At 53.1% G+C, this 21413-nt stretch overlaps 11 protein-coding genes across 11 annotated transcripts; 7 read left to right on the top strand and 4 right to left on the bottom strand.

Moving 5' to 3' along the window:
• Positions 1 to 265: 265 nt before the first annotated feature.
• On the top strand, positions 266 to 1022 carry Z517_03615 (uncharacterized protein; the record flags this gene model as incomplete). The annotated part of the gene is made up of 2 exons (XM_013432719.1): positions 266 to 887; positions 949 to 1022. 2 exons carry the CDS (start codon positions 266 to 268, stop codon positions 1020 to 1022), a joined length of 696 nt encoding a protein of 231 aa, XP_013288173.1.
• A 530-nt stretch (positions 1023 to 1552) lies between these two features.
• On the top strand, positions 1553 to 3094 carry Z517_03614 (uncharacterized protein; the record flags this gene model as incomplete). Its single annotated transcript, XM_013432718.1, has 5 exons — positions 1553 to 1848; positions 1929 to 2023; positions 2088 to 2670; positions 2738 to 2926; positions 2986 to 3094. 5 exons carry the CDS (start codon positions 1553 to 1555, stop codon positions 3092 to 3094), a joined length of 1272 nt encoding a protein of 423 aa, XP_013288172.1.
• Positions 3095 to 3740: 646 nt separating this feature from the next.
• On the top strand, positions 3741 to 4778 carry Z517_03613 (uncharacterized protein; the record flags this gene model as incomplete). The annotated part of the gene is made up of 1 exon (XM_013432717.1): positions 3741 to 4778. One exon carries the CDS (start codon positions 3741 to 3743, stop codon positions 4776 to 4778), a length of 1038 nt encoding a protein of 345 aa, XP_013288171.1.
• A 532-nt stretch (positions 4779 to 5310) lies between these two features.
• Positions 5311 to 7459, bottom strand: Z517_03612 (uncharacterized protein; the record flags this gene model as incomplete). The annotated part of the gene is made up of 6 exons (XM_013432716.1): positions 5311 to 5680; positions 5776 to 6058; positions 6168 to 6586; positions 6693 to 6957; positions 7043 to 7303; positions 7384 to 7459. 6 exons carry the CDS (start codon positions 7457 to 7459, stop codon positions 5311 to 5313), a joined length of 1674 nt encoding a protein of 557 aa, XP_013288170.1.
• An 867-nt stretch (positions 7460 to 8326) lies between these two features.
• Positions 8327 to 9735, top strand: Z517_03611 (uncharacterized protein; the record flags this gene model as incomplete). The annotated part of the gene is made up of 8 exons (XM_013432715.1): positions 8327 to 8627; positions 8688 to 8731; positions 8800 to 8811; positions 8865 to 9177; positions 9241 to 9304; positions 9376 to 9529; positions 9586 to 9653; positions 9705 to 9735. 8 exons carry the CDS (start codon positions 8327 to 8329, stop codon positions 9733 to 9735), a joined length of 987 nt encoding a protein of 328 aa, XP_013288169.1.
• A 380-nt stretch (positions 9736 to 10115) lies between these two features.
• Z517_03610 (uncharacterized protein) lies at positions 10116 to 10454 on the top strand (the record flags this gene model as incomplete). The annotated part of the gene is made up of 1 exon (XM_013432714.1): positions 10116 to 10454. One exon carries the CDS (start codon positions 10116 to 10118, stop codon positions 10452 to 10454), a length of 339 nt encoding a protein of 112 aa, XP_013288168.1.
• Positions 10455 to 10643: 189 nt separating this feature from the next.
• On the bottom strand, positions 10644 to 12577 carry Z517_03609 (uncharacterized protein; the record flags this gene model as incomplete). The annotated part of the gene is made up of 6 exons (XM_013432713.1): positions 10644 to 10992; positions 11049 to 11729; positions 11778 to 11975; positions 12032 to 12317; positions 12367 to 12380; positions 12435 to 12577. 6 exons carry the CDS (start codon positions 12575 to 12577, stop codon positions 10644 to 10646), a joined length of 1671 nt encoding a protein of 556 aa, XP_013288167.1.
• Positions 12578 to 13242: 665 nt separating this feature from the next.
• On the top strand, positions 13243 to 15388 carry Z517_03608 (uncharacterized protein; the record flags this gene model as incomplete). Its single annotated transcript, XM_013432712.1, has 6 exons — positions 13243 to 13617; positions 13671 to 13912; positions 13973 to 14336; positions 14407 to 14665; positions 14738 to 15278; positions 15349 to 15388. 6 exons carry the CDS (start codon positions 13243 to 13245, stop codon positions 15386 to 15388), a joined length of 1821 nt encoding a protein of 606 aa, XP_013288166.1.
• A 134-nt stretch (positions 15389 to 15522) lies between these two features.
• On the bottom strand, positions 15523 to 16341 carry Z517_03607 (uncharacterized protein; the record flags this gene model as incomplete). Its single annotated transcript, XM_013432711.1, has 1 exon — positions 15523 to 16341. The coding sequence occupies one exon, from the start codon at positions 16339 to 16341 to the stop codon at positions 15523 to 15525; it is 819 nt and encodes a 272-aa protein (XP_013288165.1).
• Positions 16342 to 17230: 889 nt separating this feature from the next.
• Z517_03606 (uncharacterized protein) lies at positions 17231 to 18232 on the bottom strand (the record flags this gene model as incomplete). Its single annotated transcript, XM_013432710.1, has 1 exon — positions 17231 to 18232. One exon carries the CDS (start codon positions 18230 to 18232, stop codon positions 17231 to 17233), a length of 1002 nt encoding a protein of 333 aa, XP_013288164.1.
• Positions 18233 to 19852: 1620 nt separating this feature from the next.
• Z517_03605 (uncharacterized protein) lies at positions 19853 to 21313 on the top strand (the record flags this gene model as incomplete). The annotated part of the gene is made up of 4 exons (XM_013432709.1): positions 19853 to 20233; positions 20294 to 20483; positions 20536 to 20840; positions 20936 to 21313. The coding sequence occupies 4 exons, from the start codon at positions 19853 to 19855 to the stop codon at positions 21311 to 21313; spliced, it is 1254 nt and encodes a 417-aa protein (XP_013288163.1).
• Between the last annotated feature and the right edge of the window lie 100 nt (positions 21314 to 21413).

Below are 21413 nucleotides of genomic sequence, written 5' to 3'. Positions count from 1 at the left end.
TCTGGACTGGGAGCACAGACCTGCCAGCGGTTCTTGGATGAAGGCGCTACTGTCTTTGTTACTGATCTGAAGGTAATTGTCTCCATGGTATTGTCAAGACATCAAACATCTCCTCTGGGAGTCTGGCCAGGCACAAACCAATCGACAAGACACCTCTGTTGGCCGCCATACTACTATCCCATGGCAAACTGCTGACCGGAATCAACCATAAAGGAACGAGATGCAATGCAGCGATTTGGTCCAAAGGCTCACTTCCACCCCTGCGATGTCTCTGGTAAAGATTTGTCTCGACGTCCCTGACACAATTTGTCCACATTTATACGGACCGTACGAGGGCACTGACACCGAGGAACACATTCCAGACCCAAAGTCCTGCTCTGCCGCAGTCGATGCTTGCATTGCGAGATTCGAGAAAATTGACGTCCTCTTCCACAACGCAGCAATGCTGAGCCCGATCGTCCCTGTAGTCGAACACGACGTCGACGTCTTCAACAAAGTCATCATGACCAACCTCTGTGGCGCGTTTTACCTTGCCAAAGCCGTCATTCCGCACATGAAAAAGGCAGGAAAGGGAGTGATTGTGAACACGGCCAGTGTCTCTGGCATTGGTGGAGATTATGGCCTGTCTTCCTACAATGCCGCAAAAGGCGGACTGGTCAACCTGACGCGGACCATCGCCATAGACCATGCGAGGGACGGGATCCGTGCGGTCACAGTCTGTCCCGGGTTTATGGAAACTCCAATGACGGAAGGGACCCTAAAGAACGAACAATTGAGAGAAGAGTTGTTTGAGAGCATCCCCATGAACCGTGGAGGGCATCCGAACGAGGTAGCTCGGCTGGTTCTTTTCCTGGCCTCAGACGAAGCATCTTACATTACTGGACATCGTGAGATCTCCCATCCCAACTGTGTCTGGTCAATCTGGTGGATCGCTGACTTGGAACACAGCGTTTATCGTCGACGGTGGATGGATTGCTCGTAATCCAAGTCCAAATTGGCCAAAGTACATTGGCGAAGCCTGAAGAGATAGTCACAATGTTTGACCAAAAGACCCTCAGGATCTCAAACCATGAGGTCACATATGATAAACAATAACCAAGGCGGAGAACTATGAACAAGGGATGCCGAGGCTGCGAGAAGAAAGCGTCGAATTAAATCCTAACCAGGAACATGCCATTAGTATTACTTACATCGGTTTGCGTGCTACACCTAAGAGCTCAACAATGCCATGTCTGATGTCTAGTCTCGATGCCTTGAGCTGTGATTACATCCATGAAAGTAAGTAGAGATTAGCAATCACTTTATTCTCAGAATATCAAGTCTTGAGCAGCAGTCGGGAGCATCTCCTGAATAGGAACAGACTCTGTCAAATTCGCCGAATAGCAACAGATTATTCTCAGCAAAATGTAACGCCACCGTCAAACTCAGGATTGACTAATGATCATCTGGCGGACCGTTTTCCAGTCTCGGTTCTGGTCCTTTCGAGTACCAGTATATTTCAAAGGTATGCATAATGGCGAGGTGATGTCCTGTTCGACAACTATCAAAAACCATGGCTCACCCGACAAGCAAGACGTACCAGGTCCGCTCAGCAGGCATTTTTCGCGGATTGCCTGTCATCGATCCTTCTCAGAGAAATCTTCGGGTTATCGTTGTCGGCGCCAGCGGTCAATCTGGCCAACCCGTGGTTGATGTCCTCAGCTCCAGTCCGGACCGGTGGGAGAAGATATATGCCCTGTCCAGGAGACCGCCGGTCACAGAGGCGAAGAACGTCGAGCACGTAGCGGTGGATTTACTCTGGGAGCCTGGCCGAATTGCCAGTGCCTTGCGGGAACACAAAGTCCAGGCGTAAGGCCACCCCCACACTCTCCCAGTCTCCTTTTTGTTGTCAACGGGGGATGGAATTGACGTCGCGACTTCATACTCAGTGATTACATCTTCTACTTCGGCTATGTCCAGGTTGCAAGACAAGGCTCCGACTCGGAGGTGTTTGGGGATGCAAACCACTTGGCTGAAACGAATGGTGAGAGATTTTCTACCCAGCGCACACGCAGATGAGCTCGTTGTTGACAGTTCTACACATGCAGGGCGGCTCTTTGGGAACTTTCTTTCCGCCTTGGACCAAGCAGATGTTCAGCCCCGGCGAATCTTGCTTCAAACTGGAGGAAAGAACTACGGCGTTCACCAAGGCCACGTCAACGTCCCTCTGACTGAAGGAGCTCCCCGGGTTGAGTTAGAACCCAACTTCTACTACACCCAAGAAGATTTGTTGGTCAAGTATGCCAAAACTCACCCGGGGGTCAGCTACAATGTTACAATGCCGCAGTGGATTCTGGCCGCCGTCGCCGGTACAGACATGACCATCTTCTATCCGCTGGCAGTCTATGCCGCCGTTCAGCGAAAGCTAAGCCAGCCCCTGAGATATCCCGGGGATTTTATATCTTGGGACAATAATCATCCCATATCCTCTGGTGTCATTCTCGGTACATTTTACGAGTGGTTAGTCTTGAACGAAGGCACGGCAGGGGAGTCTTTCAACATCACCGATGGCTCCGAGTTCACTTTCTCAAAGTTGTGGCCAATTCTGGCATCCTGGTTTGGTTTAGAGTGGCTTCCACCTCAGGAGAACGCCAGCTACCACGAGGTAGAGCTGCCATTTGTCCCGAGAGGGTAAGTTGGAGCTGGCCCCTGGTGGTTTTGTCAGATTTGAATCACTTGCTGATGTTGTATGTTTCAGATACGGCCCGAAAGGAAAGCTCCGCTCGACTTTTAGCTTCATCGAGTGGGCAAAGGAGCCAGCAACTCGACAAGCCTGGGCAGAGCTGAAGCAAGAATACGGACTCAATACCGAGCCTTTACAAGATCCCGACAAGACTTTTGCTTTTCTACAGTTTGCGCTCGAGCTGACATGGTCCTGGCAAACGAGGTGAGAAGTGTTCCTCGGATGGAAACCCAAGGGGGGCAATACTAATAGTGGTTTTCTAGCATGGACAAAGCCCGCAAGTTTGGTTGGCATGGTACTGTGGATTCTATCGAATCTATCCACGCGGTATTCAAAAAGTTTACCGAGATGAAAATGCTTCCACCGTTCTGAAATGCGAAATCATGCCTCAAAAACAAACAGGAATCGTGAACCGTTTGCGTGACCTACGGAGACAACAACGCACCAATTTGGACAGTTAGTGGCATAACCGGCGAAGGATGTCCGAAACATAATAATGGGAAATATTGATTCACGCCTTCGTTGTAAACCTTCCCTTCTTCCACCGGCCCAAGTTCCAGGAGCCTCTCTCGCATAAGTTGTGGACTCCTAGTCTGCGATAGACCTAGCTAGAAGAATACGAAGAGCTTTACCCATTACTTTCACGGCCCCTTTCTTCGCTCTAGGTATTACCCGATCGCACATTTCCTCCAGACGTCCATCACACGGGCAAAGCCATTGCTCATAAAAAGTCAATAGATTTCGCCGGGAAACGTTCGCCGAAGCTCGGGGAACATGAGCACTCTGGTACTTTAAGAACTTCGGCACCATGGTGTGTACACGCCCTAACAGCCAGGCTCCGTTGGGGACAAGCACAAGGTATGGGCCGCAGCTGGTCGATGTTGTAGCTCGGAATATAAGAGAACTTGTGCGACAGAAATCAGAACCCATTCGTAAAGCCACGCATTGTTTTGAAATCGCAGTTTTGCAACGAACAGGGAGAACTAGAACGACAGGATTGACAGAACTCAAGACCATCATGACACGTGTGCTTCTAACGGGTGGCTCTGGCTTCATCGCGGCGCATGTATTGGACCATCTGATCCAGCGAGGCTACAGCGTGGTGACGACGGTGCGCTCTCCCGCCAAAGCCGACCAGATCAGAGCGGCATACCCAGCCGTCGGGACAGATCGACTGGATTTTGCCATTGTCCAAGACATTGCCCAAGAAAACGCTTTTGACGCCGCCCTCACTTCTTCCACTCCGCCCTTCGAAGCCGTCATCCACACGGCCAGCCCGTTCCATTTCAACGTCACGGACGTGCAACGAGATCTCCTCGACCCCGCCATCAAAGGCACGACGGGTCTCTTGAGGTCGATCGTCAAACATGCCCCCACGGTCAAACAAGTCGTCATTACCTCGTCGTTCGCCTCGATCGTGAACCCTTTCAAGGGATCCTGGCCTGAGCACACGTACACCGAGCAGGACTGGAACCCCGTCACTCTGGAACAGGCGTCGGAGAGCATCGCCAACGGCTACCGGGCAAGCAAGACGTTTGCAGAGAGGGCAGCGTGGGAGTTCCTACAGCAACGACAGTCGCAAGGACCGCCTCCTTTCTCACTGACCACCCTCTGTCCGCCGATGGTGTTGGGCCCCGTGATAAGCCACCTCGACAGCCTGGACCGCCTCAACACCAGCAACCAGATCATCGGGGACCTGATCCAGGGGAAGTACAAAGCCAAGATCCCCGACAACGCCACCTTCACGTGGGTCGACGTGCGGGACCTCGCGCTCTGCCACGTCCTGGCCCTGGAGAAGCCCGGCGCCGCGAACCAGCGCTTCCTCGTCGCCGCCGGCTACTTCTCCAACAGGGAGATCGTGGAGATCATCCGCAGGAGACACGAGCGGCTGCGCGACCGGCTGCCCGCGGAGAACAGTCCCGGTGGCGGGTATCCCGAGGGAGGGCTGTACAAGGTCGACAGCACCAAGGTCACAAAGACGCTGGGCGTGACGTGGAGGGATTTGGCCGACACGGTCACGGACACGGTGAATTCGCTGGAAAAGTATCTGTCATGAAGCCGAGGGTACTCTTGATGACTCGGGAATTAGATACACTTGAAAAAGGCAAAAAAAAGAAAAGAGCATTCATGCATTATGATATTACGTCTCCAAAGCCGCTATCTGTAAACATTGACTGAGATTGACCAGGACGAACTAGTCCAATACCAACAACTAATTGCCATGTTTGGAGACTTGCATGTTAAATTGCCAATTATATGTCTAGGGATCTTCTCATGTGGTTGTGACTCCTGAGACAGCGATGGGGTTCACTACTGCTGGAGCTATTGGTCTGTGAGTTTTGGGTAACAAACGGTCTGGGGAGGACCTGAGCAGCTCGTTTGGGTCCCGCCGAAGCTGTGAAGAATAAAATCCATCCATAAAGGCCGCCGTCGATTACCTGGTGTTCAGTGCGTTTGCCCGGCACGTCACTAAAGATCTTTACATCGATATCGGGTTGATCAAGACCCTCGGGCGAACCCGCGTCTACCATCGATAAGTATTTCTTTGCTCTTGGAACTCGCAAACATTGAGACATCTCATATATCACCTATCCCATCATCTCCGGCGACGCATGCCCACCAACCACGCCTTGCGCATTCTCCGCATGGAAGCCAAGGGCGCGTTTCTTCTCAGCAAACTCGCGTTCCATCTTGTACGCGAGGGGACTGTCACTCGCGAGGAGAATGTCCAGGTCCTCCAGGTGGCGATTGGCCGTTTCGACGTAGAAGAACCACACGGGGATGATTTGGAGGAAGTTCATGATCGCGAACATGATGAAGACCCACCACCCGACGGCGCTGATGACGTACGGGATGACTTCGTTGATGACGGCGCCCCAGATGGCGAACGACACCATGGACAGCGAGACACCCTTTGCGCGTGTGGCCAGGGGGAAGATCTCGGTGGGATAGACCCAGCTGTACGAGGTGTGTGTGTGTTAGCAGTCAGTCGAACGAGTTACACTAAACTCTGTCAAGGAGGACAGGGACACAAAGGGCAGAGAGCGACCAACCAGCATGTGATCCAGGTGCTGCCGAATCCGCAGGTATACAGGAAGACAAACGCCACCACGGCGGCGCCGTAGGCTCTTTTCTTGGTCAACTCGGTATCGGGGGTGTTGATGGCCTCTCTCGCGAGTGGGCCGGCAATGAGCAGTGAAGAGCCCATGACTACCAGCCCAATCAGCATCAGCTTTCGTCTCCCGGCCCGCTCGACAAAGTACATGCCGATCGGGACGCTGAATGTGTAGGAGATGAAGTTGAAGCCGGCCAGCATGGCAGGCAAGTTGCCAGTAACTAGAGCGACACCACGGTGAATCAGCTCAAACTTCTTCTTCTTCTTCTTCTTCTTCTCTGCCCCATCAAAGTTGACAAACGAGACAAGGACCCGTGGAGGAGAACTCACATCCACTGAGGCCGAAGATGATGGGTCCATACGCCGCAATGGCATCGGGACCACAGAGCTTCTCCATCGCCTGGATACCCATGGCCAGCGCGACACGACGGCGGGTATGCAGCGCATCCTTTTTCCATATCATGGAGAGAAAGCCGTGAGCCGAGGACGTCGCCTCGATGCGAATGGCTTCTCGAATCTCGGCGAGTTCTTGCTCAATCGCCTGCTCGGAAGGCGTCAGGCGACAGCGGAAAAGTATCTCGCGAGCCTCGTCGAAACGACCCGTCTTTGCGAGGTGGCGGGGTGTCTCTGGCAGGAAATTGGCCGCAAGGAGGATAAATATCAGAAACACCATCTGGAAGCCTTGGGGGAACCGCCAGGCGAACTGGAGAGACCGGGTCTTGAGCGCGGCGTATTCCATCCAATATGTCCTGGTCCAATGTTAGTTGTGGACAGCCTTGAGAGATGGCCATGTCTGTATATGTGCCCGCTTAGGCAGGTAGGCAGGTAGGCAGGTAGGTAAGTAGTCAAGCTTACATGGTCGCCCCTCCCACACACATGGTAAACTGCACCGAGACATATGCCCCCCGTAGATTGTAGTCTGCGAGTTCCGAGGTCCAGATTGGGGCTATGGTGTTGAGGTGACCGCAACCTATGCCGCTGATGATACGCGCGCAGACCATCCAGGAGAAGTTCTGAGCGGACGCCAAAAGACAGGCACCCACTATCCCCCAGACGCACCCCAGCTGTATGGATTTGAGTCGTCCAATCTTGTCGGCGTAGCTACCGGCCAGAATTCCACCTGAATGCAAAAATGCATCCCCATGTCAGCCGGCACTTCTGAGGAAAACGAGGCAAAAAAGGGCATGGTTGGTGGAAATATATACCTATGAGGAAACCCAGGAACCAGAAGCTCACGATGCCTCCAACGCGCGCGGCATCACGGTCCGTGCCTCCAGCAGAGTCCATGTGTTGCAGATAGTCCGGGTTGATGTTGACCAGGCTCATGACAGCGGCGTCGTAGCCAAAGAACAGCAGACACGTCCCTGCGAGGCCAAGGATGCATGACACCATGGGCATACCCGACAGTTTCAAGCATCTCGACCGTGAGTAGCCTCCGGGAATGTATTTTGCCCAGGTGGGTTCGGCTGCAAGAAATCACACACGCACGCGAACGTCAGCCATTTCTCCTAATCACCAAAGACCAAAAAGAAGCTCTTGACGGTACCCTCTATGTATTGCTCCGTGACGACCACGTTGGGCTGAACCTCCCAGTTCTCGTATTCCACCTTGTCATCGCCCATGGCTGTGGGGGGAGATGAGGCCGATTCCTGAACGTTCAAACAATAAAGACTGTACGTGAGGCAAGATAGGTATGATGCTGTAGTAGATGGTGAAAGACCCAAGACATTTGGAGAACGACCATGACGGAGGTATAATATAGCCAGACTGAGGCCCCCACAGAACCCATGCCACAGAATTCTGGGGTATAGATGCCAACGGAGGAAGATATCGCGGGGGGGGAGAAGGCTGGTCGCGGAGTGCCCACATGTCCGGTGGACAACTTTCGCCGAAAACGGAACGGACCTAAACGTAGATTGGCTCAAGGCGTTGCTATTGGTGCCCGTGAGGAAGACTCAGACGAAGGTAATCTTGTTGCCTGTAACATGGCGTGGGGATTGACTTTTCCAAGACTGCCTGGCCGGGGTAAGAAAAGAAGACAGCATTTCGGCGAAAGAAGAGTAGACCGGATTACTCGATGGTGCTGGTCTTGGTGCGAGGCAAGAATAGTAATAGTACACACGACATGTAAACTAGTCGTCGGCCATTCAATTCGTACTGTGTCTTCGTAACGCAAGAGACAAAGACGTCCACTTGTAACCTGGGGTACAAGCGCTTATTCAGATTTCCCAACGCGAATCCCACAAAGTAGAGGGCGGATTGTCACAGGAGGAAGAAGCGACCATGGAGATCCCCAAGGAGTGTTGGGCGGGAGTTGTCGTGCGTAGACGGCTGTACTTCGAAGACATAGAGACCTCAACTTACAAACGTCGAGCAGAAAAACGAAGGACCAGACTTCTTCGTGGCAGTTGAGAAAGTCCCAGTGCCTGGCATCGGTTGGACTATACACGCCGGCCTCGACTGCTGATGGACCAGTTGCTGATGGAATCATGTTGACAGGGCCTTCAGAAGTTCTCATCAAGCTCAATGTAACCGGATTGTGTCTGACCGATGTGCATTTTATGATGAATGATTGGACATTCCCCAAAATGTCGGAGATGGGTCTTTCTTGTGCCGGCCACGAAGGTGCTGGGGTAATTGTCAAGATCGGCGACAGTGTCAAGAGTTGCAAAGTCGGCCAACGAGCGGCATATGGTCCGATCCATAGCACATGCGGCTTGTGCGACTCCTGCAAATCTGGAAGGGAGACATACTGCCCGCAAGCAGTCTATACGGGGGGGACAGTGGACGGTACGTACGTCCAATGACTTGCCCACCAGTGTGAAGAGGCTGTGGATTGATTTCTCGCAGGAACTTACAAGCAGTATTGTGCCGTCCCAGAAGGGTTTGTCCATGTGCGTTGCAGAGCAAATTCCTCAAGGAAACTGAAAGAATAGACACTGATACAACATCATGGCCCTAGCTCATTCCCGAGGTATCTGTGACCAGGACTGATATCTAATGTTCTCCAGCTGAAGCAATGACCAGGGAGTTTCTGACTACGTGGCAGGGCCTGCCATGTGCTCTGCAGGTACCATGTATGCTTCGCTGAAAGAATCTGGACTTGCAGCCGGTGACTGGGCCGTATTTCCTGGCGGAGGCGGAGGAACAGGCATCCAAGGTGTACAGCTGGCTTGCGCCATGGGTATACGGCCTGTGGTGGTTGATACCGGCGAAAGTCGTCGATCGCTTTCGCTCAGCCTTGGTGCTGAGTATTTTGTCGATTTTATGACCGAGGCAGACCCCGTCAAAAAGGTCTTGGAAGTCACCAATGGAGGTGCTCACGGCGTGTTTGTCAGTGGTAAGTGTGCCTCCTCGAAGCTGAGATATCTGATTCGTGGCTGGATCTGATTTGAGCTATTAGCTGTACAGGCTTATCCCGTATCGCTCGGCTATCTTGGTTCACGGATCGGTGGAGTGGCTATGTGGTATGTCAAAACAACACCTTGAATCTTCTGGTTGATGAGAAGCATGGATGAATTGAGCGAGTGGGCAACAGTGTCGGACTCCCGCCCAAGGGTCGATATCACATTGATGCGGATCCTACCCAGCTTTGCTTGAAGAACCAGTCAATCAAGGGTACCCTGTCGAGCAGTCGGAAGGATATAGCTGCCACCCTGGACTTTGCGAAACGAGGTGAGACACTGATGCTGGTGACAGATGGAGTAATGGATATTTAATTTTGGTTGCAGGAAAGATCCACCTGGAGCCTGTCGTGGTTGGAGTGAGTAAGTTCAATGAAGCCGTGCAAAGGTTGAAAAAGGGACAAGTTGCAGGGTGAGTTTCTATACGGTACAGGCCTGTACAACGGGTTGCTGATGACTGTAGGCGCATAGTGGTGGACTTTGACCTTCCATAGACAAGAAACGCAACACTTTTTGAATGCCAGCAATGAAAAAGCAGGCCGTGGTTGAGACGACGGCATGATATCTCGAGGAGGTGCAATGCGGCTTCACGGTGTAACCCTTAGTACATTGAATGTCACATTGACGGACTGGTCATTCACCACCATGAGCCTACCAGTCATATCTTCGCCGAAATTACTCGACCAAGGGCAAAGAACAAAGCCATGGCTGTTACAAAATCTGATCTCGTTCCACTCTTCAGCAGGATATATTCCTTTACCAACTATCCAGGCCGCCTGTCCTCTCCATGACGCCTAAAATGCTACCTCACCAATTTTCTCATCCGCCAAAATCCATGAATCTTCGTACAATTTGCTCCAGATACGCGGCCTGCATGAGCGAGCGCAGATTCTCCCAACTACCAGAGTTTGTCCACGACGGCGTCATCTACAACGCACAGCCGCCGATGACCAGCCAAGATTATGGCAGAATGATCGATGGAATTGTCGGGAAATTGGAGAATTTTCGCCTTGATCTCGAGATGTTAGTTGTGGATGACGACTGCTCGACTGACCTGGATGGCATGGTCTCAGCGAGATTCAGATTGAGCCATGATTCTCAGAACAAGAAGTTGGAGCAAGACCGCGTGGTGTTTTACGAGCACGTCTTCTTTCGGTTTCAGGGGGGAAAGATTGCGGAGATATGGCCATTGATCGCCTGGCCAGAGAAATAATCCCACACACTGGAAATGACTGGTCGGCAAAGGCTCGCAAGGCTGAGCTATTGTATAGGCGTTGCACATGTCGCAAAACCTTGCCATCTCCAAACCCCTTCCTTGTAGTTCTCCGTGAATCAAATGCTCCTCCTCTACCCCAGGTCAACTTTCACTTGGACACCTTACGACACAGAAAAACTCGCATGGCTATTTTCCGACAATCCAGCCCTGATAATCCTTCTCCAGCGTCTCATACAGCATCTGCATATATGACGGGAGCCCCCCTGCCCAGCTGAGCGGCTGCACCTTTTTGCCTGGGATGTTTGCACCAGTCCACCAGCTGTGTGAAATGTCAGTGAAGGCCACCTCTGGAGCGGCAGAGATACTTATCTTGCCCTGAGGGAGCAGAGTTGCTTCCCATCGCTCACGAACCTTCTCGGTCCAGGTGTCTGCTGCTTCCTGGGTGGGTTCCAATGTTTCTATACCTTCGTCGAGCATTTTCTGGACCAGTTTTGCGAACCATTGGCCTTGAAATTGAATACAGGTCGGACCGTTCCTGGGAAAGACATGCTGTTAGCTCAAGAGCAGCCAGTACAAACGAGATTCGCTTACGAGAAGGTCGATGGCGCTTGTGGCCCAAACAGGAAGAACAGGTTGGGAAACCCCGGGATTGCGACCCCCATGGAAGTTTTGACTCCGTCACTCCAGTATTGTTTCAGGGTCTTTCTATCAATCCCTTGGATGTCGATGTCCATGAAGCCACCCGTCAAGCCGTCGAAGCCGGTTGCGAGAACAATCATGTCCACATCGACTTGCCCCCCGGCAGTACGAATCCCCGTTGCGTTGATTTCCTGGATAGGGAACTCGTTCACGTCGACGATGTCGACATTTGGCTGGCTGAGAACCTCAAAGTAGTCTTGTTCCAGCGACGGACGCTTTGCGCCAAAAGGATGCGGTGGAACCTCTGGCGCCAACAGCCGGGCTTTCTGGGGATCCTTGATCCGTTTGAGAACCATGCGGCGCCAGAAGTCGTAGGCAGCGTCATTGGCCCTCTGGTCCAAGGTCAGGTCGTCGTAACCGGCGACCCAAAACTTGAAGCCACCGTCTTGTATGAGGCGACTCCAATACGCTTCTCGCTCTTCATTGGTATCATCAAAGGTCTTGCGGCCATTCGATTCGTACGGCACACCAGCAGAGGTCTTTTCGCACGCTTTGAACGCCGCCTCGTACAGGCCACTGTCTTTCTTTCTCTGCTCTTCCACAGGATCCAGACGACGCTGCTGCATCGGTAGACTAATGATATCTCAGAAGGCGTTCAACTTCGGATACGAGGCAACTCACCAGAAATTAGGGGTGCGTTGATACACCGTGAGATGCTTGCAGACTTTACCGGCTTCTTGAATCACCTGGATCCCACTGGCGCCAGTCCCGATGACGGCGATGCGTTTGTCTTTGAGGGCGACATCGTGGTCGGGCCAATGAGCCGTGTGGAACATCTCACCTTGAAAGTCGGCCGAGCCTTTGAGATACGGTTTGTACCTGTGCCCCGTTCAGTCATTCCACCGAAAGATTGTATGGTGTCTCGACGCACTTACTCCTTGGCCGCAAAGCCCACATTCGCAAACAGCCATTTGCATCGCGTCGTTGTTCCGTCAGAACAGCCTACCACCCAGCGTCGACTCTCGGGATCCCAGTGTGCGTAGGTGACGTTCTTGTGGTATTCGATATCTTTTCGAAGGTCCCATTTTCTCTCCACGTGCTGAAAGTACTTTTGCAATTCGCGGAACCCAGGGAATCGTTCAGAGAAGGTAAAATCCTCCCAAATCTCCCGATCGAAGAACTGATATGCCGGCGAGTCGCTGTCGACGCGAGCACCGGGGTCTTGAATGGTGTGAGCTTCTTGCCCAGCCATGAGGAATGCATCACCTACACCGATTCCAATGCCTGCAGCGATCTTCAGTCAGACTGTCCAGCATTTTTCACAGTCGAAATACGAACCAGACGCCTCCAGAGCCTGATCCGCGTTCAAATATCTTGGCTCGCAGCCCCAACTTGCGCAGCTTCGGAAGCATTGTGTAGCCTCCGAAGCCGGCACCGATAAGTAGGGCATCATACTCGCGGCTCTCTCCTATGGAACCCATGTCCTGCGGGAATATCGTCTGGTAGCGGAGAGCAACCTCCGGAGTGGCGAGTGATGCCGTTGAAGAAAGACGCAGCACTGAGATGAGGGTATGTGACGAACGAGCTGGAAGGAGTTCTTGAGCACGCGAATCTAACCTGTTGCTCACAAGACCCGATATATGCTATCGAGACAGGCATTGGGTTGATAAAAACTTCCCCAGCGACGACAGGGATCATAGCGGCGCCTCGAGTCTGAACCTTTGCCGAGAGGTTTTCGGCGACAGGGGCATTTTGCCTTGTCCCATCCCAAGGCCATCAATGATGTGCCAAATTGTGTGCTTCGTGCACGGCCGAGTGGTCTGACACGTCTAGATCACCGGTCAATTCATTTCGGCGAAAGGGGATTTGGTGCCTTGATAGTACGGATCCCTAAAGCGGGTAAAAACACCATCGTGGGCTCCACTCCTGCCCTCCCTTGCCACTCTAGCAGAATCACAGGCTGGCTTCCGCAGTGGAGCTGGCGAAAAAAGTCATTCTGCCGGCAAGGCTGTACATGGCAGTGGCATGATCGCACTAACCTCGGCCTTCACCACAGCCTGAGGGGATTTGATTTATTCCCAGGACCTGGTGCCACTTCCGCCTGTGATGCACTCCCAACAGCATCTGGTTCAGTTACCACATGACAATGGCATACCATAGCGAGACCAACGGCGTTACAACCAGCGCGACCAAGAGCGCGCCCAATGGAACCAGCAACAGCGCTGGCGTCACGTCTGACGGGGTCCCTGAACCGACTGCCCATGCCGGCGACTCCCAAAGTCTGAAAGATGCGAGCACAGTGCTGAACCCTCTGCCAGCATACACGCCCAGAAAGCTCCGTGTCGTCACGATTGGTGCTGGCTATTCGGGCCTCACGTTGGCCCACAAGTTCCAGCACCAACAACCCGACCTCGCCGACATGATCGACCACACGATCTACGAAGCGAGGTCCGAGCTGGGCGGCACTTGGCTGGTAAACACCTACCCGGGCGTTGTCTGCGATGTTCCGTCGCACATCTATGTACGTTCCGCAGCGTTCCCAAGAGCGGGTTGCTTGATTGCTGACCGGCGGAGGCTTTTCCGTTTGACCCCAACCCCAGCTGGACTCGGTTCTTCTCAACGGGCCCTGAAATCTGGGAATACATGAAGAAGACGGCTCAGAAATGGAATCTCGAAAGGGACGTCAAGTACAATCATCGCGTCACCGGTGCGTATTGGCAAGAAGATCGCGGTCAGTGGCAGGTGACGGTCGAGCATAACGGCGCTGTTATACAGGACTATGCGGACATTTTAATATCAGCGCAAGGTTTCCTGAAGTCAGAAAGTTTTCCAGAGACGTGATCCAAGTTCTGAAGTAGCTGACTTGTGCGCCACAGCAACTGGAAGTGGCCGTCGATTCCTGGACTGTCGCAATTTACAGGCAAGAAGGTCCATTCGGCCAGCTGGGACCACGACTACGACTACAGCAACAAAAGAATTGCCGTGATCGGCAATGGTTCATCCGGAATCCAGATCTTACCCCAATTGGCCAAGCTACCCGGAACAAAGGTGACGAGTTTCCAGCGCGGGCCTACGTGGGTAGTCAGCACCATGAACCCGGCGTCCCTGCTGGGTAAGGACGACCCGGCGTATAACCCGGCGTACACCGACGAAGAGAAGCAAGAGTTTTTGAACAACCCCAAGAAACACCATGAATATCGCAAGAAGATTATCCACAGCATCAACGACAGTTTCAAAATGGTACGGCAAATTCAGCCCCCGAGCAAAATGTGCTTGGGAAAATTACCAAGCTGACAAAGGGCACCCGCAGTTTTTGAAAGGTTCGGACCTCAATCGACAGATCTATGAGCTGGCTCGTACACAGATGACGAGCAAATTACAAAACGACCCGAGACTATGCGAGCTACTGATTCCGAAGTGGGAGCTGGGCTGTCGGAGGATCACACCCGGCGAAGGCTATCTCGAATCCTTCTTGCGCGACAACGTCGAGCTCACTCAAAGCCCCATCACGCACATCGATGCCGACAGCGTCGTCACCGCCGACGGGAAGACGTACAAGGTGGATGTCGGTAAGGGTTTACACATTCCGAGACACCCTTGCTTGAGAGGTCCGGCAAAGGCTAACCCAGTGCCCGATCCAGTTGTTTGTGCCACAGGATTCGACGTCTCCTACCGTCCTCAGTACCCCATCGTCGGTCGCGACTCGGTGAACCTCGCAGACAAATGGGCCGAGGAGCCTTCGTCCTACCTCTCACTCGCATCGGCCGACATGCCCAACTACTTCATGTTCACGGGGCCGAACGCGCTGATCGGCCACGGCTCCCTGATGGAGAGTCTCGGCTGGAGTGCCGAGTACATGATCAAGTGGATACGGAAGATCGCCTCGGAGGACATCAAAGCCGTCGTGCCCAAGCAGAGCGCTGTGGACGAGTTTATCCTCTATTCGGACCAGATCCACAAGACGTTGACCTGGACCGGGGCCTGTCGGAGCTGGTACAAGAACAACACGGTCGACGGCCGCGTGACCGCCACCTTTGCCGGCAGCGCCTTGGTCTTCAAGCGGCTCATCCAAGACCTGCGTCCCGAAGACTTTGAGATTGTAACTAGAGACAAAAACCGCTTTCGATTCTTGGGCAACGGGTTCTTGGAGTATGAGTTGCAAAGTGGAAACGACCTGGCTTGGTACGTAGAAAGGTAGTGAGTAGAAAATGGGGAGAGTTGGGAAAATACAAGACTATTGGTATCATGACAGCTTTAAAATCTCTGACGTAACGAGCGAATATATGATGTAGGTACTTATGTAGGTAGTTGATGGCATCCTCTCTTAGTATGTCCTCGTACAGGCACTCAGTCATTCCGAGCGTGCTCGGCCGTTGTCTCAACCCTGATACACCAAGTGGTGGCTAGATGAAGCCATTCAATGCAATCAAAACTTCTCCCTCGCAGGCCTCATGTCTAACTCGTGGACCCACAAGTCGCAGCTCTGGCGCATACACTCCAGGTACAATCTGCCCACGCTTTCCGCGCGGATTTTTTCTCCTAGAGCGACTTTGGCCTCTTTGGCTTTCGCGTCATCTCCCTCCGCGCCGACAGATGCATCGACATCTACGATACCGCCATTGGCAATCGCGTGAACCACATGAACACCCTTGGCGGAGTACTCCCTGGCCAGACTCTGGGCCAGCATCCTCACGCCCGCTCGTCCGGCCCCGTACGCGGCGTAGCCGGGATTGGTTCTCAAAGCGCCCAAGGTTCCAGTGAAGATCAAGGTTCCCTTTTTGATCATTTCCTCGCTTCCACTTGCTGAACTCTTCTCGACATCCGCCGGGTACTGGGCGAGCATCCATTTGAGACACAGCTGACTGAAAACCATGGCCCCGGTGACGTAGGTCTGCAAGCTATCGCCAAAGCGCTGGGCGGATTCCTCCTCGAAGGGCGTCTTGTGAGAGTGTTTGATGCTCCAGATGGCCAATTTCAACTTTCCGTCCTGGCCCAGCGATTCAGACCACTTCTTGATCTCCTCAAACACATTACTCAGGCTCTGCTCGGTAGTGTCGGTTCTGAACGCCTTGAGCACCCCGCCGTCGGACTCGCGCGACAGGCGCTCGGCGAGCTGGACATCGCCACTGCGCGAGAGCAGGGCGACAGCAAGGTTTCCTTGGGATGGCCGGGCGAGGACACGGGCGATACCCGAACCGGTTGTGGGCCCGGCGCCGAGGAGGATGGCGACACCCGTGGGAGGCATTGTCTTTGTTATCTGTGGTGGTAGAGATTTCGGCACAGGCAAAAAAGGACCTTTTTAGAGAATCAATCAAATTTGACATACGCAAGAACGTCAACCATTTTCTGCCATTCGCCGAGATGTTGGAGAAGGAAAAAAGGGCCCGAGACTCTGAAGGTTGAGAATGCGGAGAAGTCGGGAAATGGCCTTCCGCATTAGGAAGTAGTACCTGCCGTTTTTCGCACTGTGAGCAGTTACGGCAAGTGGAGCCGTTGACGGAGTCAAGCGAGTCACGTAGAGAGTCCGGGCAGCAAGGCACATGCAAGGCCACGATACTTTCAGTGACTTGATGGAGGAACATGGCGAATCCTACTAGGTCCCAAGGACCATTATCAGAATACACGGAGTATAGTATTCGGCGATGGAAAGCGAGGCAGTTGGTCGAACCTGCCGCGCATGTGTAATACCTACAACATAAACTGATGGAAGAAGTGGACATGTGGTTCGCGACCTTCACACTCATCAGGGTAGAAATTATCCCATTCCCAGCCCAATAAGGCTCAAGCTTTGAAAGACTTCGTCTTGTGATCCTAGTGCCCTTTGTCCTCTCGGAGCCTCTCCAGATATTTTCCCGGGAACCTCTTCTCATCGCAGACAAGCATAGCCACAGCACCCAACCTGATGCTGAGCCGGGGATTGTCGAGAGCTGTCTTGCTTTTGTGGAAGTTTGGCCACGGAGACCCAGTCTATTCCTTATATTACAAACGATAGTGCACTAGTGACACAAGTAGTGATCGATGGAAGGACAGATATGTACAGTAGATCTAGGGCCATCAAATAGTGACAGACGCACAGAGATAATTCACCTTACAATAGGCCCTGTTGGACGCTACTGATGATTCAATTCTCATCATCAGTCATCGTCGTCCGAGTCGTCCGAGTCATCCGCGTTGTCGTCCCTACCGCCACCCTGGTTGTTGTTGCGGGAAGCTGCAGCTCCGCTGCCGATATTAGCTCCTGTAGCAGGGACGCCAGTACCAGCACCAGCACCAGCACCAGTACTAGCAGCTACCCCAAAGAAATCATCATCATCGTCGTCGTCATCGTCGTCATCACCGCTGCCGCCTTCGTCCCCACTTCCCTCGCCATCAAATATATTGGTTTGGGCTGGCACCGCATTCCCCGAGTCTGCCACCGGCAACCCAGCCGTCGCTGCCACGCCTTCGAAAGCTGCGGTCCTAGCATCGCCCAACCTCGCGGTAAATGGGCCAAAGCCACGCTCATGAAATCCCAAGAACGCCGCAGGGTTTCCGGGATCACGCACCGCTCGCTCAGACAAGGCCCAGCCCATGACGGCGTTGGCAACGGTGGCCTCCGGTCCCAGGCCGAGGCTGCTGTTGAGGCACTCCTCGCAGAGGAAGGTGTATGTGAGCTGCGTGTTGCTGACGGAGACGGCGTTGGCGATGGGCCGCACAGCGAAGTTGCCACGAACTTCGGCCGGGTTGTCCTCGTCTACGGCCTGGCGGAACGACGCCATGACGCTGCCTGCGCCATCCGGCCACACGGCTAGAATGAAGTTGCCTTCCATCTCGCCTGTGAGGCCGAAGGCGCCCCAGCCAGCGCCACCCACGAGCGGAAAGGAGAGCTGTCCGATAAAGGACGTTGTTGTCGTTGCCGCGGTGGATAATGCCATGGAGAAGGCGAATTGTGTCCGTGCTCCGAAGAAGCGTTGCATTGGCAGTGCCGTCAGAGGATCAGTGAATGGCTCACTAGCTTGAGCTACTGACGAGGTCGGCTCATCATCGTCTTGGGCGCCGGCACCCGATGTGAGTGTGAGGAGGGCGAGGAGGAGGCGATGTGGGTTGAGGGCGTGGCGGCGTTGGCGTTGTAGTGGGGTTCCAAAACTGAACAGCATTGTTATTTGAATAGTCAGGAAAAAGCGAACTGGATAGAGCAAAAGGAATGTAAGTTGAATATAGCAGGGATAACTCAATGGCCAGCCTGTGAGTTCCCGGGTTGATAGACTAGGAAAGTGAATGAGGCTGCAGTCCCCTCTCGTTGGTGAAGTGGCTCCCTTTCTAACAGGAATCAGCATGCTCTGGGGTTACTTATCGTTCAGCCGTCGACGATGCCGTTATTTACAACATCTTCGAAGAGGCGAGGCTCCATGGTAGCAGGTTTCGTGCTGCGGCATCATCAAATGGGCTTTCAGCCGAGCTTTCCAATACTCCGCGGGGAACGGCAGATAGGGGTTGTCATGTCAAACGACACCAGGCCCTCGGGTCGTGGACGTGAAAGTTACTTGCACATCTGGAGAGTGCCATATTGGCTGTGTGCGTGCTGAGTTGACGTACACCTGTTTCATGGGGGATAAGCCAGCCGGCTCTTGCTCGCTAAGAGGAAGAAAGGTACAAGTGATACAAGCTATCAATATAAGTCTTGACGGTAGGTTTAGCCTAGCAAGCTCGCTTGCTTATATCCTCGCGCTACCAACCAGGTTCTAGATCATACTGATTACGAAGGAATAAGGAGATAGCGTCACCTTTGATGAGGTTCATGGGGTTCTTAGTGCGGCTATATAGACGTTCAGACCAAGATGAGACGGATAAAGTCGCGAACAGTCGCAAGCGGCTTGGCTCGACGACGCTTTGGAGTAAACGCCACGAACGTGCGCCACGTAACCACCTCGACGCATTCGCGTCTTGCACCTGATGAATGGTGTGGTAGCGATCTTGCTAATGTAGTGCTATCCAGATTAGCTTCGCAGATGTCCAGAAGTACTGTGAGAGGTGCGACGAATACCAGGTTCGAATTAACGTCTCCAAATACATATTGTCACTGGCCTAGACACCCCACGTTGGCATGGTTGTTCACTGCTAAGTTCCGGTTTTCGCAAGTACTGGCGAGGGCATTGAGCCACGTGGAGCTTCGTCTTCAATTGCCCTGCCAAGCAGTATACGATTAGAAGTGAAAGCCAAGTGCGAGTCGAATTTGCTTGCGTCACGCATTCCGCGACGACACTTGACTTGGGCTTGGCGGCGGGGTGGAATATCTTGGCATTGACATGATCTTGCCTCTTTCGGACACAGCCTGGCGTCAAAGTCCGGGTCAAGACCTTTGCGCAGAGGAGGCGGCGCCGGGTTATGAAAGTGACTCCTGTGTTGACGGATGATTTCTATGCACAAGTCTGGCTAGCGATTAGGAGGAGGTATCTATCCTCTAGAGTAACTTGACACGTCTTTGAAATTGCTCTTGTGATAGCGGGTGTCAGGTAGGATCCACCAGACAAGTGCTCATCTCTCGCTCCGTGGGACCCATTGCCCGTGACGAGCGACCGTAGAGGACTCACTATATAGAGTCCAGCCGCTTTGCAAAATCTTGTCAAGAAACGTGTTGATACAGTACATCGTTTTCCGCGTCTGTTATATTCTTTTGAGCTGCTGGCCCAGCCTTCCCTTCTTTCGTGTCACACTCTTTCCTCACTGCTTGTCTCATTTGTCTTGGAGCTGTCCTCTACTCCTACACTGCTGTCATCATGTTATTCCTTTCATTGATATTCCTGTCTCAGTTCTTGAGTCTGCCTGCTGCTCCGATGCCGTTGGCTGGACCTCCAGCATTGGTGCGAGCTAAGCGTGCTACTGTGTCCCATCTCCGCCTACCCGATGCTCTTCCTGCGCCTCCAGCTATTGAAAGACGTCACTTGGATGAGCGAAGAAGCAGAGCAGCGACTGCAGTCAGTTCAACGAGGGCTCCTTCAGCTGCTACTGCTACCTCCTGTCCCGCACCTGGAACTCCGCCAGTCAACGCTGCCGCAGGAGCAGAAACAGCCCAGAAAATCAATATCAATGGCACATTTAGTCAGGCTGTAGCCTTACAGGGAGATGATATTCAGACAGACGTCCTCTATCCACCATCAGTAAGCGAAGGATATCCACATCCTACCAAGTCATCTTCGCGTTCACTAAGTCCTGACCAGGCAATCGGAAGCCTCGAAATTGAGTTCAAAAACCGAGATGGCAGAACCCTCAACGTGAGGGAGAACAAGACACCCGCTCCGCCTCCGACAGGCTTCGTCGCCCTTGAACCTTCGTCTTTTATCGTGAGTTTGGCCGGGGGAACTCAGGGTCTCACTCTACAAAAGGTTGACTACATCTTCAACGTCGCAAGTAAGGCTTCACTGCAACAAGCTCTTCCCCCACATACTAACTATTTCAACAGATCCTGCGGTTGTGGCGGCAAACATTGCCCAAGCTCAAGTTGGCAAACTCTCGGCCGATGGCTGCCAGTTCGTGATAGACCCTGCTCTAGGCGAGCTAGAATTCGAAGCTGAGGAAAACGAGCTGTCGCTGACTGTTGCCGATATGAATGGAGAGTGGGGAATCTTTGTGTCACAAGCGGCTGTTGCGTCGCAAGCAGCGGCGGAAGAGACACCAGGAGAGGAAGTGAACGTGAACGGTACTTTCGGAACTGCGATCGCTGTCCCTGGTAGCAATGTCAAGACCGATATCTTGTTCCTTGAGAGTGTAAGTCCTTGCCTTCCGTTTCTCCCTCGCACAGCACAGCACACTCCCATTTATCAACACAACAGACACGACTAATAGTGTTCCTCACCCCTCAGGCCGCCGGAGCTTTGGAAGTGGAGTACAACGGCACGAATGCCAACGCCATCACCGTGACGCAGAATGCGAATCCAGCCAGTCCACCCGCCGGGTTTCTCTTTGTCGACCGCACCACCTTCCAGGTCGCCACCGATACCGCCACTAATCCAGCCGCCGATATTGTCAAAGTTGATTACATTTACAGCGAGCAAGTCAAAAGGCTTGTTGATGTCAACCAAGGCGTCATTGGAAAATTGGATCCCGCGACCAATACCTTTATCACTTCTGGCCTCGGTGAATTTGAAGTCGAGTTGGACGAAAATGAGTGGACTTTGACGGTCGAGGATCTCAACGGGGAGTGGGCCATCTTGATTCCGCAGGCTGCACTGCTGGGGTGAGATGTGGAGCTACTCATGGCAAGTTGTTCGCTCGGGGGGGGGGGGGGGGGATTTCAACCATGGGGCCAAAGTCAGACCAGGGATCAGTCTAGACGCAGGG

This window comes from Fonsecaea pedrosoi (assembly GCF_000835455.1).
Source record: "Fonsecaea pedrosoi CBS 271.37 unplaced genomic scaffold supercont1.2, whole genome shotgun sequence".
Classification (NCBI taxonomy): domain Eukaryota; kingdom Fungi; phylum Ascomycota; class Eurotiomycetes; order Chaetothyriales; family Herpotrichiellaceae; genus Fonsecaea; species Fonsecaea pedrosoi.
Note: the sequence above shows the minus strand (reverse complement) of the source record. Positions and strands in the feature narration are given on the sequence as shown.